This window comes from Macaca thibetana, chromosome 15 (assembly GCF_024542745.1).
Source record: "Macaca thibetana thibetana isolate TM-01 chromosome 15, ASM2454274v1, whole genome shotgun sequence".
In the NCBI taxonomy this organism is placed as follows: domain Eukaryota; kingdom Metazoa; phylum Chordata; class Mammalia; order Primates; family Cercopithecidae; genus Macaca; species Macaca thibetana.
The window spans coordinates 20533297-20550426 of NC_065592.1; the positions used below are offsets into that span (position 1 = coordinate 20533297).

The window sequence follows — 17130 nt, forward strand, 5'->3', positions numbered from 1 at the left end:
TTGTATTTTAGCTGCTCCCAGAAAACCCCCAACCCCAAACTTCATCTGTTTTCAGTTGCATTAAATGGGGTAGGTAATACTGCCTTTTGTATCCTTGCCAAATGGAAAAATGATTTGACGCAATTTTCTATAAATGCTCTCCCCAAATTCCTTTTGGGCTGGGACCAAGAATAGAATATTTTATCCCCTACAGAAGGGAGAAAGAAAATGATGAGCAAGCTAGAAAAATAGAACTGAGAATAGAGTCTGTAGAGTTCCTTTAAGCAACAGAAACTTAACCCCGATCCATACACCCAGTTGCCTATGGGGGATTGGGATCAGCTAAAAATAAATTTGGCTCTAGAAGAGAAAATGGTGATATAGATAAAATGACTCAATAATGCACACTCTGAAAGAATCGTAGACTCAGTTCAGAAGGGACTTTATCGCTTGATTTGTTTTACCTCATGTGTGTGTTTTGGTATGTATGTTATGCCCTTGTACAGTAGCCCTCCCAAAGAGTCACTCAAACCCGTATGGACTCATTGCTCATCAATGTGGAGCTCACTCAGTCTCACAGCAGCCCATTGTTAACTGTATAGCTTAATCTGCTAGAATCCCTTCCATGCATATTGACATATACACCTTTCTCAACAGCCCTGTCACCAATGCTGGTTCAACAGGCACAGAATTGTAAACGCTGCTGCTTATCAAAGCTCTGCAAATATGTGAAGACTGCCTTTTGATTATACACCCACACCTGTTTTTCCTTTATTAATCCTGAAGGTTCTGTTAAACCTTTAACCACTTTAATCAGAGGAGTGGCATCATCATCAATATTGTCATCGTCATCACATCAAAAATAAGAATAGACAACATTTATTGTTTGCTTGCTATGTGCCAGGAGCTTTTCCAGATAATTTGCAGGCATCCTTTCATGTAGTCCTCTCAGTGATCCTTGTACATAGATACTAAGAACCTTACAGACAGGCTGAATATTTGCTTTAAATGACTTACGTAGTAAGTAGAGGAGCCAGTGCAGCCATGCCCGGGTTTTTGACTACAGCGTATGGTTTCCTGCCATAAGGCATGCTGGAGGGATCATCTTCTTCTTTTCCACAATGTTCCTCTGAAAATATTCTCCTGTAGCTGCCATGTGAAGACGGGTTGAAAGGATGGGGCTTATTTAAGTATGTATAAAACCTGAAGAAAATGGAAAAAAGATAAAAATCTAGAAACAACTGTGAGTAGAAAATGGAAGAAGTGCTGACCTTGTTCAGCAAATCCCTGGTGGGTAGGATTAAGGAGAGTCCCTGAAGCATAAATGAGAAAAAAATAATCCAAATAAGAATACAGTTCTCTTTTACACAGTGAGTAGTAGAACTACTACCTCATATTGGAAGCTAAAACTGCAGCTCCAAATGAGGTGGAGAGAAATGTCCTAAGCGAAAGTGCCCTAATGAATTAAGTTAGCCCAGATCTGTCCTTCTCTCTGGGCACCACAGACAATAGTGATTTTTCACAGGTACCAGAGTAGTGCTCATGCCCAGATAAATCCTTCTCTGTCGTTGGCTCTCTGTATTAAGACTTTGAATATTCAAGTATAAAGAGAAGATCATGAGATGTAATCCAGAGTGCTCATCCTATAGCCATGGGCTGGTCACTTCCTATTGGTGGACTATGGCTTCCTCACTGTTAGAGCAAAGAAAAGAAAATTAATTATCTAATGATGCTTGTGTCTAGTGATGTGTTAGTTTTTATGCTACAGTGGTCCTAGTAAATTATATCACTCTAATTATGTTACTCATACCCTTCAAAACTACCAGTGTGCACCTATGATCCACAGAATAATGTCCAAATTCCCTGGTGTATAATAAAGCCCTTTGCACACTGGCCTCTGTCCCTCTCTATAGCTATTTTCTACAGCATGAGCACATCCATTCATCCAAGTTCATTTCTTCACTAGGAATTTTCAGACACATGATGCCTTTCCTCTTTTAAGAATGTCATTCTTGTTCTTCTTTTAACCTAGTGATCTCTTACTTGCTTTTCAACCAGCCCAAATTCTGTCTCCTCTATGAAGATTTCCCTGCTATCTAAACAATGTTATTTGCAGTCTTCTGCTGTTCAGTTGCCTCATATGGCTGTCTCTGCTATAGGTCTATAAAGCCATGTTATGATGATGTGTGTCCATGTCTATGCCTGCTGATTATATTGTAAACTCCCCAAGGGCAAGGATTGTGTCTTTTTTTAAATCTCTATAGGCCTAGTGCCTAGCTCAAGACTTGTGTTTCATAAATAGGGTTTGCAAATACTTAAGGAAAGCAATTGAGGAAATAAAGAACAATAAACAATAATGTTATATTTTCAATAGGAGTTTTCTCCACAAATGGAAAAGGTATATGCCATATGTGGCTCTAGCCTCAGTCCTACCATAACAGAATAGAGTACGCCTTTCAGAGATAGCCAAAGCCATGACCTGAGAAGTTTAAGTAAAAGTGATGCAACTGGAAGCCTCACCGATAATGCCCTGTCTGGATCTAGGTTAGCCCAGAAATACATTGGTTCCAATACACAGGGAGAAATGTAGCAGCTTCAGATTCCTATGTATCACCTTTGGAAACTGTTAATGAAACACCTTTTTTTTAACCTTTCTGTTTTCCCTTCTTGCTATTCTCACACAGGTCTTCAGATAATCTTTCCTCAGTATCTGCAAGAGAAGTTTGTCCAGTCGGCCTTGAGCTATATCATGTGCAATGGGGAGGGGGAGTACCTGTGCCAGAACAGCCAGTGTCGATGCCAATGTGCCGAGGAGTTTCCGCAGTGCAACTGCCCCATCACGGACATCCAGATCATGGAGTACACGCTGGCCAACATGGCCAAGTCTTGGGCTGAAGCTTATAAGGACCTGGAGAATTCAGGTAGAGAGTCTCACTCAGTGCCACTGCATGAGTGGCCTTGAGCCAAGTCTGAAAGGGAGCTAATCTAACTGGAATTAGGACTGCTGTAAGGGAAAGTTCAGTGACCCTGACTCTTTCACTTTGGAGGGTCCAGATGCAAGTATAATAGCTGTCACAGAGCAGGCACTCAATAAATCTCCACTGAATAAAATTAATGAATAGCATAATCCAGTTTGTGGTCATATGATGTATTGTTTCTGTTGTACCCAGAAGACAGAAAGAATAAATATGCATAGGAAGCCTCTGGAGAGGGAAGAGTCAGAGGTAGTTGTATTGATTCCTTGGGCTGCGTATGTGTGTGTGGATATTTGTGTGTGTGTGTGTATATATGTGTGTGTGTGCACCCACACGCTTCTGTCCATCTCTATAAATAGATAAACATATCTCTATGTGTGTGTATATATGTATGTACATATACATAGATATAGATTTCCAAAGAATCTGCAGACTATCAAAGCTCAAAGTCACTTTTTTGCTAACTTGTTATTTTCTGCCTTTCATAGTTCAGAAAAATGAGTTTCAGGGGAGGAGAGACAGTCACCCAAGCTCCTAAAGTGGACGAAATCCAAAGTAGGATCTCTGCCTTCATGGATGTTTGAGTTTTGTTGGAAAGCCAGGCATTAATTATGTAACCATGCCAGTGATTAGGAAACGTCAAGGATACATCTGTAAAGAGGGAGGAACTGCTGTGAACAAATGATGTAGAGTTGGGGGTCAATGTGGTTAAGGAAGGCTACCTTAAAAAAGAGCAGAAATGGAAGTTTCTGACTATGGTGCAGATATGAGAAGGTGATTGCAGGTAGACCAATGGGAGGCACAAAGGACCTAGGAGAGAGATGACCATGACGTGGGTTAAGGAGATGTTACAAGTTGTAAAAATAGGAAGTGTGCAGATATGCCAAGATATTTAGAAGAAAAAAATGGCAGAGCTTGATGTTAGATTGTCTACAAGGTTGAAGAGAAAAGGGATATTGAGGTGATATTCATAAACCTCCTTTACATAGGCATGTTAGACAACTTGATAGATGTTGATATCCTTCATTGAACTAGAATACCCTGAAAGATTTGGAAAGAAGACCATGTGCTCACTTTTCTATAGGATAAGCTTGAGAATCCTTGAGACTTCCAAGAAGAGATGCCAAGCAGGTACTTAACATATAATATGTGCTCAAGTACCTGTTAAATAAATGGACTCATGCATAGAGCATTACTGTCTTTACAACAACATTATATTTCTTAAATCTATTATAATAACCACCTTAAATGAAATAGTAATATTTCTGTATAACAGAGAAGGGAACACCTCTTCTATAATCCTCCTTCAAGACCCAGTGTTTTCCCTAGGGTTGCACAGTTAGTAAATGGCAGAATTGGAAATGGAATTCCTGATTCCAAATCTAGTGCTCACAGCAGCTTTGGTAACTTAATTTTACTTTGTCCCCCAGGCCTGAGGTTCCCTCATCTGATAAATGAGAAGACATGTTTGTGTTTTTAATATTTGAATTTATTCAAGTCTTTAGACAAGAAATTATTTGATCAAGCAAAATCTTACCTAGGAGCCACTGTGTACCACAGATAAAAGCAGAGTTCTATGGAATAGCATTTGAAAATAACTGGTTTCCGTGAACTCTAAGTCCTAACCCAGCTCTGGGAGCCTGGAACGCATCAGGAATCCTGCTCTTACAGTGCTGTACAACTCAGATGGAGCTGTGGATGCCTTATAATGACACCCATTAGTGCACTGAAAATCCTGGGAGCCCGTAAAAGAGAAAAGTTCATGATGGCAATGTACTATGATGATTATTTGGCCCCAAACAAAGGAAGCATTTGATACAATGCTTTTTCAAAAAGGTTTCACTGATTACTAAAACAAACAAACAAAAAAACAGAAGGAATTTAGGCTATATGCACAAGGAATAAGACTCTTTAGCATACAATCCTTATTCCCAAGGAAAAGAAACCACTTTAAGTGGGTGTGTGAGGAAACACAGAAAACTGAGATGCTGCTGAATAAGCTGAACAGGCCAAGAAAATGATTTATGTCACACTTTATCCCCAAAAGGCATACACTCCCTCTAGATTTCCCGCGCTTCTCTATTTGAAATGGTTTTACCCTTTAAGACAAATCCATTCATCCATATGTGCATCAGAGGCTTGTGCTTATGAGTTTTCCTTTGGTCCATTTTTAGCCCTTAACCTTCACTACTCAGCCCGGGTGATTTGGAGAGATTAATGACCAGCCCAAAGTAAAAGGCATTGGTTCCTTGATGGCTCTGGAGTGTGGGTGGCCAAATAGGACCTAGTTTCCTACACAAATGGCAGTCTACATCTCCTTGCTGGGGGATTGGTTGGAGTAACTCTACTTTTATTCAAGAAAGTTGGCTGGGCGCAGTGGCTCACTCCTGTAATCCCAGCACTTTGGGAGACCAAGGTGGGCAGATTACGGAGGTCAGGAGTTCGAGACCAGCCTGACCAATATGGTGAAACCTTGTCTCTACTAAAAATACAAAATTAACCGGGCATGGCGGCACATGCCTGTAATCTCAGCTACTCGGGAGGCTGAGGCAGGAGAATCGCTTGAACCTGGGAGACAGAGGTAGGAAGGAAGGAAGGAAGGAAGGAAGGCAGGCAGGCAGGCAGGCGGGCGGGAGGGAGGGAGGGGAAAGGAAAAGAAAAAGAAAAGAAAAAAAAAAGAAAGTTAATGTATTTAACTCTTAAATCTATTTTCTTATCAGAACCAAATTTGGGTTCATTGGAAGGCCTGTGTTCCCCTTTGGCATCCACAGAACCCTCTGCAAGATAAGCTTTATGTTTTCCATGGGAGGAGAGTCCAGCTGTCCCAAACAGAACAGAGTCATCAGGGCCTATCTCCTGCCTTCAGCCAGCTCACTGAGTCAATCATCAGTGCAGAGTCTTGTGTCATTCTGTCAATCTCATGCTACCATCAGTCGAGTATTTTCTGTGTCTTAGGAACTAGTTAGGTAGATGCCGTCCTATGCCACTATGTCATTCTCAGCATTTGATTAGATACTATTATTCCTGTTAGCATATGGGGAAGCTGAGAGAATAAGGGTCCCACAGCTGTTCAGCACTCAAGATGTGACTCCAACTCTTGCCTGGCTGTCTATAATGAAGTGCCTGAGGTTTTTGTAGGAGTCAGAGACTTCTATTTTTTTTTTAATCACCTTTTATTTACTATTTTCTCCCAATGTACTGAGCCTCAGGATTGCCTTTTTTTATATGTCAAGAGGAAATATAATATACTAAGTAAGAACACAGGATTTGGAGTGAGACTCAAGTGTTAATTCTCCTATCTACTGGCCATTTGACCTTGGGCAGGTTTGCTAACTTCTCTGTGCCCTAGTTTCTTTAAAATGGGGGCGCTAAAATACCTGCCTCATATGTTTGCTATAAAATGTGGTTATATATGTTAGGTGATTAGCACTGTGCCTGGTGCCTGTCAAGAGCTATGTAAGCATTTTTAAAAATAAAATGAAAGCATAAATGCATAGTATACCTAAAATGTCCTTGGAGGTTTTATAACATGAAGTGAAAGTGTTAGGCTGAAGACTTATAATATTTATATAAATCCAACCATTAGCCTTTTTTCCTACAAAATGATCAACCCCTTGATATTTTTAATTTTCCAGGGCTGGGGTGATAGGGATTAGAATTACAATGGATTGGATTATTAGATTGGAAAACAAAAACTCAGGACACAGGCCTGGATCCTGTCATGTATCAGCCACGTTACCTTTAAAAAATCATCTTCTCATTTTGGGCTTCAGTTTTCCTATTCGTAGAACAAGAAAGCTGAGCTAGATAATTTCTATGGATGTGCTAAGTTGACACTCTGAAACTCAGCATCACAAACTGAGGCAGAAACCTTTACCTGGGAGACCCAAGAGTTTGTCACCATCTCTTCAGCTGGAGTTTTTCTGAAATGTGAGATGATGCTAGATGGGGCACATATACAACTTCCAACAACACTGGATCGCCGGGTGTGGAAGTTGGTCCATTTCAGTTCTCTGTCAAACCTGCAGATTACATCAAAGAGAAAGTTTCAGTTTGGTGCTAGCATGCCTTTAACACCTCTCTAACACTTGCTGATTTCCTGTGTTTCAACGTGAGAGCAGGCATGGAAGTTTGATCATTTGGCAGGCAACACTGTCTGACTAGAATTTATTAACATTGTCTTCATCATATTTATTTTTACAGCTACCATCTTCTGAAGGCATGCAATAGTAATTTTCTTTGAAGAATTCAATAAACATTTTGTTTTCAATTTTTTTTTTTTTTTTTTTTTTTTTTTTTTTGAGACGGAGTCTCGCTCTGTTGCCCAGACTGGAGTGCAGTGGTGCAATCTCAGCTCACTGCACATCTGCCTCCCGCTTTCAAGCGATTCTCCTGCCTTAGCCTCCCGAGTAGCTGGGATTACAGGCACCAGCCACCACGCCCAGCTAATTTTTATATTTTTAGTAGAGACGGTTTCGCCATGTTGGCCAGGCTGGTCTAGAACTCCTGACCTGTTATCCACCTGCCTCGGCCTCCCAAAGTCCTTGGATTACAGGTGTGAGCCAATGCACCCAGCCTTGTTTTTGAGTTTTAAGTAAAAAACAATGACTTGATTCAAATAACATGTTAAGTAAATGTAATAATATGCGAACAGTACTATAAGGTTGATATTCCGATGCCAGAAGTTTGGGAAGCCCTGTCTTAAACAAGAATGCAGTATGCAGATTCCCTTCATAAGATAGCATAGTAGCTTTTGCCCTTTCTAGTAGGGGCAGGACAGACTAATGCAATGTTCTGTGGCCCTCAGGAAAAAAAATTATGTTTGCAGGACTGGTTTATTGGAAAGTGAGACTAAGCATTCGAGGCAACTTTAGATGGGTGCTATCATGCTTAGCCCTTGTCTCTCGGCCTTTGTCTCTCATTAGATGAGTTTAAATCATTTATGAAGCGCCTCCCCAGCAACCACTTCCTGACCATCGGGAGCATCCATCAGCACTGGGGCAATGACTGGGACCTGCAGAACCGCTACAAGCTCCTGCAGAGTGCAACAGAGGCACAGAGACAAAAGATCCAACGCACTGCCCGCAAGCTTTTCGGCCTCAGTGTACGCTGTCGCCACAATCCCAACCACCAGCTGCCTAGAGAGAGGTAAGTGCTGCCACCACCTCCATCTCTGCAGGCACCTACCTGGCATAAGCTACATTATCCTGCTGCAGAGTGAAATGCAATGCAGATGGTGCATTTGCAGGGTGGCAAGCAGGACCCTGCATGGTCCAGACTAACAATTTTCTGAGTCGCCTCTGGGTCCTCACCTTCTGGCTCCACATTGTTTCAGATTCCACATTGTTTCCAGAATGTACCGTGAATTTTCAGCGTCTGTGTTCTGTCTGATTCACCTGACTGAAGAGGGGAATTACCACTAGCCCTGATAGCTATATGGCATTATCCTGTTTAAAATATATTTTCTATTTAATTTTAAAATTACTGAGCAAAGCCGATTTTAGCATCCCCGTCTTAATGGTGAAGAAACTGGATTAACTAATTAATCATTCACCACCTTATTTATGAGGTCCTTTGAGCAGAGCCTGGAGTGAGTGACACAAATAAGGTACCTGTAGAACAAAATGTCAGGAGACACTCACTTGCAGGGTCACTGAGTGCAGGGTCCTTACCTGAGAGAATGTCACCTTCAGTGCCTGGCTACCTTGCTTTCCCCCCTAGCCCCAGCCCTGTCCTGGATATACCGGGTATTTTGCTAGATGGTGGCGAATACAAAGATTGGCAAGACAAGGCCCATGCCTCCACAGAATTGGGGTTTATTACTCTCTTAGGGGCACACAAGGAAGGAGCCAGGATTTGAATCCAGGTTTTGCAGACTCTATTCTTCCAGAGCATTTCTGATCTACAGCTGTAGTTCCTACTGTAGAGGTGCCTCCAGGGTTTCTAAAAGGGCATCACAGGACAGCAAAAAGGGTAGGTTGGGGCTCTCCCTCCACCCTGCTTCAGACAGAGCAGCTCTGCTCTTGTTTGTTGCATATTTGGGGGTTCTACCTTCAATTTAGTTCTAAGAAAAAAGATCCACTCTTAAAAGAGTAAGTCCATTCACATTCACCTAGCACACTGTGTCAATCACATATTTATATATATGATTGTTACCCTGTTGTACAAATCCGGAAATGGAAACTGAGAGAGGTCAAGTAATTTGTCCAAAGCTACAATATAAATCAGTGGTTCTCACTTGGGGGTGATGTTTTCCCCAGGGGACATTTGAAACTATCTCAAGACAATTTTGATTATCATAATAGGGGTTAGGGGTATTCGTGCACAGGCAGTTCTCACAACAAAGAAATATCTGACTTCAAAACGTACTGGTGCTCACGCTTAGCAATTCTGAAGTAAGAGAGACAAGATGCCACTTATTTTAGGTTGATGCAAAAGTCATCGTGGTTTTTGCCATTATTTTTTAAGTTTTACCATTAATTTTAAGTAACGGCAAAAGCCACGATGATTTTTGAACTAACCTAAATAAATCTATAAATCAAAATCTTATCCTCCTAGCCAGGCTGTTCTACTAGCACTCAACATTTAACAACAATGGCTGTCTTCTACAGCAGTTCATCCACCTAATTACCCCATGGGGCGCACCCTTTCTTCTCTTGTTTTTCTTGAGTCAGAGCTAATGCTGTTGTTCCCTCCATGAAGTCTTTCTGGACTGTACTAGCCAATATAGAAGGCTTCTTATTCTAGATTCCTACTAATCTAAAATCCTTTCCTTGGTCAGCATGTTTCTGTCTCTTTCCCGCCTTATGAAACCTCCTCCTTGTACAGATATTCATGCTCATCTCTGTTTTCCCCATTCCCTCCAAATTTGAGCCCACTGCTTTGCATCTAGTTTGTGATAATTATATTATTTTGCGGATCAAATAGAATTTCTTTTGCTAGTTTCTTGTTGCAATGCTGCTGAAGCAGGGATTAGAAAAGGTCACAAACTTGCTTTCTTGTCAAGCACAACAGATGCTCAGGCTGCTACCACGAACAAGTCTCTGAAGAAGCTTCCTTTTAGATCCATCGCACATCTGCCATGAGACCCGCATTGAGTACGGTGGGAAATTCAGAAATGCACACAGGGAACAGTGCTGTGGAAGATGTCTTGTAGAGCAGGAGTGGGGAGGGGTTCTTTTGTCAATCAGACCACATTTGTATTCGTTTATGACAGTTGCCATAACTAAGTACCATGGACTCAGCTGCTTAAACAATAGAAATTTATTTTCTCATGGTTCTGGAGGCCAGAAGTCCAAGATCAAGGTGTCAGCAGGCTTGGTTTCTTCTGAGGCCCCTTTTTCTGGCTTGTGGATGGTTGTCTTTTTCTCCCTGTGTTTGCATGTGTGCATCTGTGTCCTAATATCCTCTCTCTCTCTCTCTCTTTTTTTTTTTTTTTTTTTTTTTTTTGAGATGGAGACTCGCTTTTTCACCCAGGCTGGAGTGCAGTATAGCAATCTTGGCTCACTGCAACCTCCACCTCCCAGGTTCAAGCGATTCTCCTGCTCAGCCTCCCCTTCTGAGTAGCTGGGATTACAGCCATGCACCCCCACACCCAGCTAATTTTTGTATTTTTAGTAGAGACGGAGTTTTGCCATATGGGCCAGGGTGGTCTCAAACTCTTGGCCTCAGGTGATCCACCCACCTCAGCCTCCCAAAGTGCTGGGAATGTAGGTATGAGCCACCATGCCACCTCTCTTAAGAGGATACTGTCATATTGGATTAGAACTGACCTAAATGGCCTCATGTTAACTTAATAACCACTTTAAAGACCCTGTCTCCAAACACAGTCACAGTTTGAGGTCCTGGGGGCTAGGAATTTAACTGTAAGTTTGGAGGGGTATGTAATTCAGCCCAGAATATTATAGGAGGTAGCTTTTGATCAGATCTTAAGTGAAGAAGCTATGCATCCCAAGGAGCAATGAAGCTCGATGCAAATCTGGTTGAGGAGGGCAACGTTTCACCATTATGAGAATAAGATCCAAAGGTCCAAAGACGTTGGGCAGGCATATTTATTAAAGGTGAGTGAAATCTCCAGAGCACCAAGCATCATCATATATGCTAAGTTCAGGGAAGACTCGAGAGGATTTTAGAAGGAGCGTAGCTGGATAGGCATTACAAGGGAAGAAGGAGGGACAAAGCTGGTAATAGGAGTAACACTGGGAAAAGTCAAGGAGTCTGGATTTATGTTCCACCATTAGTAAGCTGTGTGTCCTTGGACAAGTCACTTCATCATGCTCACTGCAGGTGTCTGCATCTTTGAATAAGTCTCTGCTCTCCTTTTGCAAGTTGTCAGGTATAGATAGCTAAAAATGTTCTATCATCACTGGGTTCTTCAAAGAAAGAGCTCACAGTGGTGCCCTCTCTCTTCCTAAGGAGGAGAAAACCTGCCCTAATCATAATATTCTTCTCACCTGGAGAGGACGTCTGGCGTTCCACCATTGGCGGGTAACTCAATTATATTAATTTGAGGAGTTTTGAATGCTTGGTACCGAGGGGTGGGAGCACACAGACTCTAGGCTCTGTGGCCTGTTCCTCTGAAGCCTTCCCAGGAGAGATGAACTTCCTTGGCCTGGCTGTGGCTGCTTCCTGACATCTGAATCTGAGGCTTTAATGAGCATTTCTCACACTGCAGGGCACCTCTCTGGCACAGAGCAGTGTCAGGTAGAGGTGCTAACACTGGGAACCTTGGGCCACCTCTAGCTGAGCAAGCTAGTATTTGCAAATGAACTGATTGCACGGTTTCAATGTGTCTGCTTGCTGAAGTCTGTGGAAGATGAGTGTGCTGAGCAGGTGCCATTACTGCAGCAGGTGCCACAGAGATGTTTACTTATCTCACAAACAGGTGGCATTGTTAAGGTGAGGTGGGAGAGGGAAAGAAGGAACAAGCACAGGGCCTTAGCCACACATGGACTGGTCCGAATCCTGGCTTCATCGCTTACCAGACACAGAATTTTATGTAAGGCCCCGCACCTAATTTGTGAAAGGGGACAATAACACTTGCCTTCAGGTTAAGTATGATGATTAAGATTTTAAAATTTAAATAGCCTTGGTAAAGTGCCTGAATCAGTTAAAAGGAAGGGAGGAAGGGAGAGAGTAAGAGACAGAAGGGAAGGAGCTGTCACTTAGTATATGTATTCTAAAGGTCAGGCACTGTTCTTTAGCATCTTATATGAGATTAACTAATTTCCTCCTCACTATAGTCTTATGAAGTGATCCTGTTACCATTCCTATTTTACAGATAAAGGAACTGAGGCACAGAAAGGTTAATAATGTACACAAGGTCAATAAATGTTAATTTATTGTTACTTCAAAGAAATGTTAAGATTTAGATTTAGTGAGAGGTCAATTATAGCTAATTAAAACTTGGCTTCAGTACTTGCTAGAAACTTAATATTGGCTGGAAGACAAAAGGGATATTTTGGCTATCTATTAGTGTAAAACAATTCACCCCAAAATTTAGTGGCTCAAAACAACACTATGTTATTATCTATTATGCATCTGTATGTTGACTTGGTACAGCTGAGGGTATCTCTAGTTGGCTGGGGCTCTTCTCATCTGGGGGCTTGACTGGGTGGCATCTCCGCAATGACACACTCTCAGAGCCAGTTGATGCTGACTGTCAGCTGGGGGCTCAGCTGGGGCTGTCGCTGGAGTACCCACACAGGACCTCTCCATGGGGACTGGACTTCTTGCAGCATGGCAGCTGGGCTCAGAGAGGGAGTGTTCTGAGACCAAATGGAAGCTGTAAGACTTATTCAAAACTTAGCCTTGGAAGTCAGAGAGCATTATTTCCACCACATTCTGTTGGCCAAAAGCCTAACCTAACTTCAAGGGTGTGAGTATTGGGAGGTGCTGTTCATTATGGGGGCGGGGGACATATATTTTGGAGATGAGGTACAATAGAAATTGAGTAGAATTGGAGCTAGAGGTGAGTATCAGATATAGGGAACATAAGATTAATAATAATAACAGCAATAATGAAGCAATAGCAGCTACTTACTGAGCAGCTATTATAACAAGCAATAGAGTTGGCTATGTGTAAAGATTCTGGAGTTAGACTGCCTTGGTTGAAATTCCAACTTTGTCACCTGGTTACATTGTAAGTCTGGAGGAAGTTACTGAAACCTTGGAGCCTCAATTTTCTTGTCTGTGAAATGGAGCTAATTATAGTGCCTACATCATAAGGTTGTTTTCAGGATTAAATGCTTTAACCTACATAAATTGCTTAGGACCCTGAGTAACACATGGATAGCACTCAATACACGTTAGGTATTGTTCTTATTTTTTTTTCCCCAAGCACTGGTATTTGGCATATACATTTCTTAGCACTCAGTAATTAGTTACCCAATGAAATGGAGCTTTGGTGACATATATTTTTTATCTAATACTCATGCCATCTCTGTGAAGTAGATGCTCTTGGATCATTTATGGGTTGGGGAACTGATAAGGCAGATGTGATTAATTTATCCAAGGTCACATGGGCAGGTAAGGAGCAGATGAGATTTATTTTGCTGACTTTACTGTTGGACTTGATGGTCAAGATCACTGTGCAGAGCAGCAAGAGCCCATGTTGTCTAAGCAGTGTGCAGTGGCAGATAGGTGACTGTATTCGGTTTGGGGTGCCCTGATTTAGCGTGTGGTAAAGCCAAAGGCAGGGTTTGCTCATCAAGGTTGAGGGTAATAGACCAGCATTGAAATATATAGACTCTAGTGTGCTGAGATGCAGGAAATGGCTCTGAACATGGAGCCCTGAATTAACTCTCAAGCCCAAGCAGAAACCCAGAAAGACATATTCCCTGTAGGTAACCAGAAGAGGCCGGGTTCAGTGCAGTCCAACTCAGCATACATTTCCTGAAAGCTTACTGTATGCCAGGCTTTGGAAGCATGAACATAAGTAAGATTCATCCCACCCCAAGTCCCAGTGCTTGTTGAGAGGACAGCAGCAAGAGAATTCCAGACCACACCTGTTGATGGGGACCAGAGTAGGTCGACCAGATATTTATTGGGTAATCATTATGTATTAGGTTCTGTTTGAGGATCTGGGAATACTGTGATAGATTTCTGTTAGCCTGCAGGAGAGTTGGCCCTAGAGTCAGACTGCAGCTGGACATATCAAGGAAAGGCAGGGATCCATAGTAAGATTCCTGTGGCTTGTCTTGCCACCAGGAGATCCTTATACTGTGCAGTTAAAAAGGGAAAGGTGGGCTTTAGGTTTGGTCTCAGCTATTACTGGACACTGAGACGTTTTAAGCGTTGGCTTTATCACCTAAAAAATGGGTATAATTTTTTCTGATTGCCTACCTCAGAGGGTCACTATGGAGCTCACCAGGGGTAGTGTATAAATTTGTGAACTCTGAATGCTGTAGCTATGCAATTGGGGTGAAGTTGAAGCCAAACACGTCAGGAAGGGAATGGGAATGGGACTGAGTTCAGGTTCATGGCAACATTTAATAGTTAACACTTCTAAAGCATTTACCATGCACCAGCCGCTGTCTTACGGCTTTCATCTTATTTAATCACTGTAACAACCCTATGAGGTAGCACTAATTTATCCCACTTTATGAATTAAGGCATAGAAATGTTAAATGACTTGCTGATTATTAAATAGCAGGTAGAAGACAGGATTCAAGCCCACCAGAATCCCTTCTTGTTACTCCTCTGCTATTCTACCAATCCCCGAGGCAAGATGATCCAAGGTGTTTAAATGACCTGCCAAGACTAAAAACTGCTTTGCATAGTGGTGGAAATTGCCTGTCATGGCAAAAGGGAGATGAAGGAAGGAAGGAAGGGAGGGATGCAGGAGAGAAAAGGAAGAAAAAAAAAAAAGAAGAGAGAGGGGAAATAAGGTAGAAAGGAAGGGAGGGAGGAAGAAAAGAAGCACAAAGTCATCTTGGGCAATACTGAATTTAGCCGGTTCCTGTGCAATTACATGTTTACTAACCACCTTATCTTCCAATCTTGTGTCAGCCACTGGAAGGCATTTAAAGATACAAGCAACTGTGCCTTGGTCCTCCAACCATCATTATCTAGCCTCTAGGTGTGTGAAAATGCATTGTTTTGTGAAGCCAGAGACCTGAGTTCAAGTCCTGTTCTGCCCTGTGTGGGCTGGACTAAACCTATGACCTGAGTTCAAGTCCTGTTCTGCCCTGTGTGGGCTGGACTAAACCTATAACTGATACTCTGGAGAGCACTGGGTAGAGAAATCGTGACTTGCAGAGGTGGAATGAAGGTTGAGTAGTGAACAATTGTACCTCACCTTAAACTAGAGCAGTTCTTTAGCGGTTTTCTTTATGGAAATTCTGAATTAAAATTCATTCGCGAACATAAGGTGATTTTTCTTTCTTTCTTTTTGCTAAAACAAAAACAAGACTCAATTATCTCTGAGGTCCTTCCCAACTCTAAGAGACATAACATTTATAGAGAATGAGAGTAATAGTTCAATTCAAGAATATTGGGAGAAGGTCATTAATTGAATCTTTGAGCAGCATTGCTTTCAGATGATGCTAATTAGTCAATTTTAATGAGTAGCTTATAGTTCAAACTAAAATCTTCTTTTGCCTGAAATTACAATGGCCTTTTAACTAAGTCTCCCAGAGTCTACTCTAGTCACTTTCCAATCTATGTTCCATGGCAGTCAGAATTATTACTTAAGAAGCAAATTCAATCTTGTCACATCCCTGTTTAAAACTTTTTGGTTACTACTTACTGCTTTTAGGAGAAAGAACGAAATCCTGAGGTGGCCGATAGATTGGCCATGAACTGGTTCCCACCTACCCCTTGGCTGGGTTCCACACCATTTCTTGACTCTCTCAGTGACAGGACAGTTCTGCTAATTTTATTTGAGTTAACTAAATGCCTAATTCGACCCCCTCCCCATAGCCCTTCATTTCAAACGCTTCACGTGGGCTGTTCCTTCTGCTTGAATGTGCTTCCTTTTTTTTTCTTTTGTTCTTCACTATGGTAGCTTCTACCTGCCCTTCAGATCTCAGGCTCAAAGATTCCTTCCTCAAGAACATGGTCCCTGCATTGAAAGGCTGTTTCAGGACTTATTTTATGTGCTTCCTTATCATTCTAATTTTCTAATTGAACCCAAGTTCCAGTTTACCGTCCAATTTACCAGTATATCTTTTTTCTTTTTTCTTTTTTTTTTTTTTGGTTTTGTTTTTGAGACAGAGTCTTGCCTTGTCACCCAGGCTGAAGTGCAGTGGTATGATCATAGCTCACTGTAGTTTCAAACTCCTGAGCTTAAGTGATCCTTCAGCCTCAGCCTCCCAAGAATCTGGAACTACAGGTGTGCACCACCATACCTGGCTAGCTTGTCTAATTTTTCATATAGCTGGAGCCTCAGTTTATGTTGCCCATGCTGGTCTCAAACTTCTGGACTCAAGCGATAATCCCTCCTTGGCCTCTCAAAGTGCTAGGATTACAGACCTGAGCCACTGCACCTGACTCCCATTTTCCCTTTTTAAATCTATTTATTAATGCCTATCTCTCCCGTGAGACTATCAGCTCACTCATACATCTTTTTCTATATGCTTCGTAACTTTGTTCTTATAGCTTCCTACCACAGGACCTGTCACACAGTAGCCATTCAAAAACCTTTGTTCAATGAATGGACACATAGATTATTTGCTTCTCTGAATGTGCCACAAAGGCATGTTGACATAATTTTCTGCAAATTGAGTTCCATGTTCATATATAAAGTGTATGTACTTTCTACATATGTTGAATATATTTAGATTATCTTCCTCATTCACAAATGAAGAAACTAAGATCAAAGGGAGGTAAGTGAGTTTTCCAGGGTCACTCAGGGAATCTGTGAACAGATCATATAAAATTCAGGCCAGTAGACTGACAGTCCATTGTGGTAAAATCGAAACTGCAAATGGTGATCGTCTTCAACTGACCTGAATCCAAATCCTAAAGTTATTTCTTGTTATGTCTATTACTTTGGAAAAACAGATACTATTCAATTCAATGAAATGAAGTAAAATTAAGTAAAAATCTAAGCATCAAGTAGGTGCTTAAGGTCAGTGTGATTTGATATTTCTTCCTTACATCTGGCTATCACCTGGTTATTTTTAAAGATTAGAGTATTGTGAGGCAAATAAGATCCATGGAAGCTTAACTTGAG

At 41.6% G+C, this 17130-nt stretch overlaps 1 protein-coding gene across 1 annotated transcript in view; it reads left to right on the forward strand.

Annotated features, from left to right (window-relative positions):
- Positions 1–17130, forward strand: part of BRINP1 (BMP/retinoic acid inducible neural specific 1) — a 198961-nt gene that overhangs the window by 156230 nt on the left and 25601 nt on the right. Inside the window, exons 6-7 of the mRNA XM_050762046.1 lie at positions 2664–2900; positions 7880–8102. Of these exons, the coding sequence (XP_050618003.1) occupies positions 2664–2900; positions 7880–8102 (460 nt within the window). The remainder of the gene's footprint in view (positions 1–2663; positions 2901–7879; positions 8103–17130) is intronic.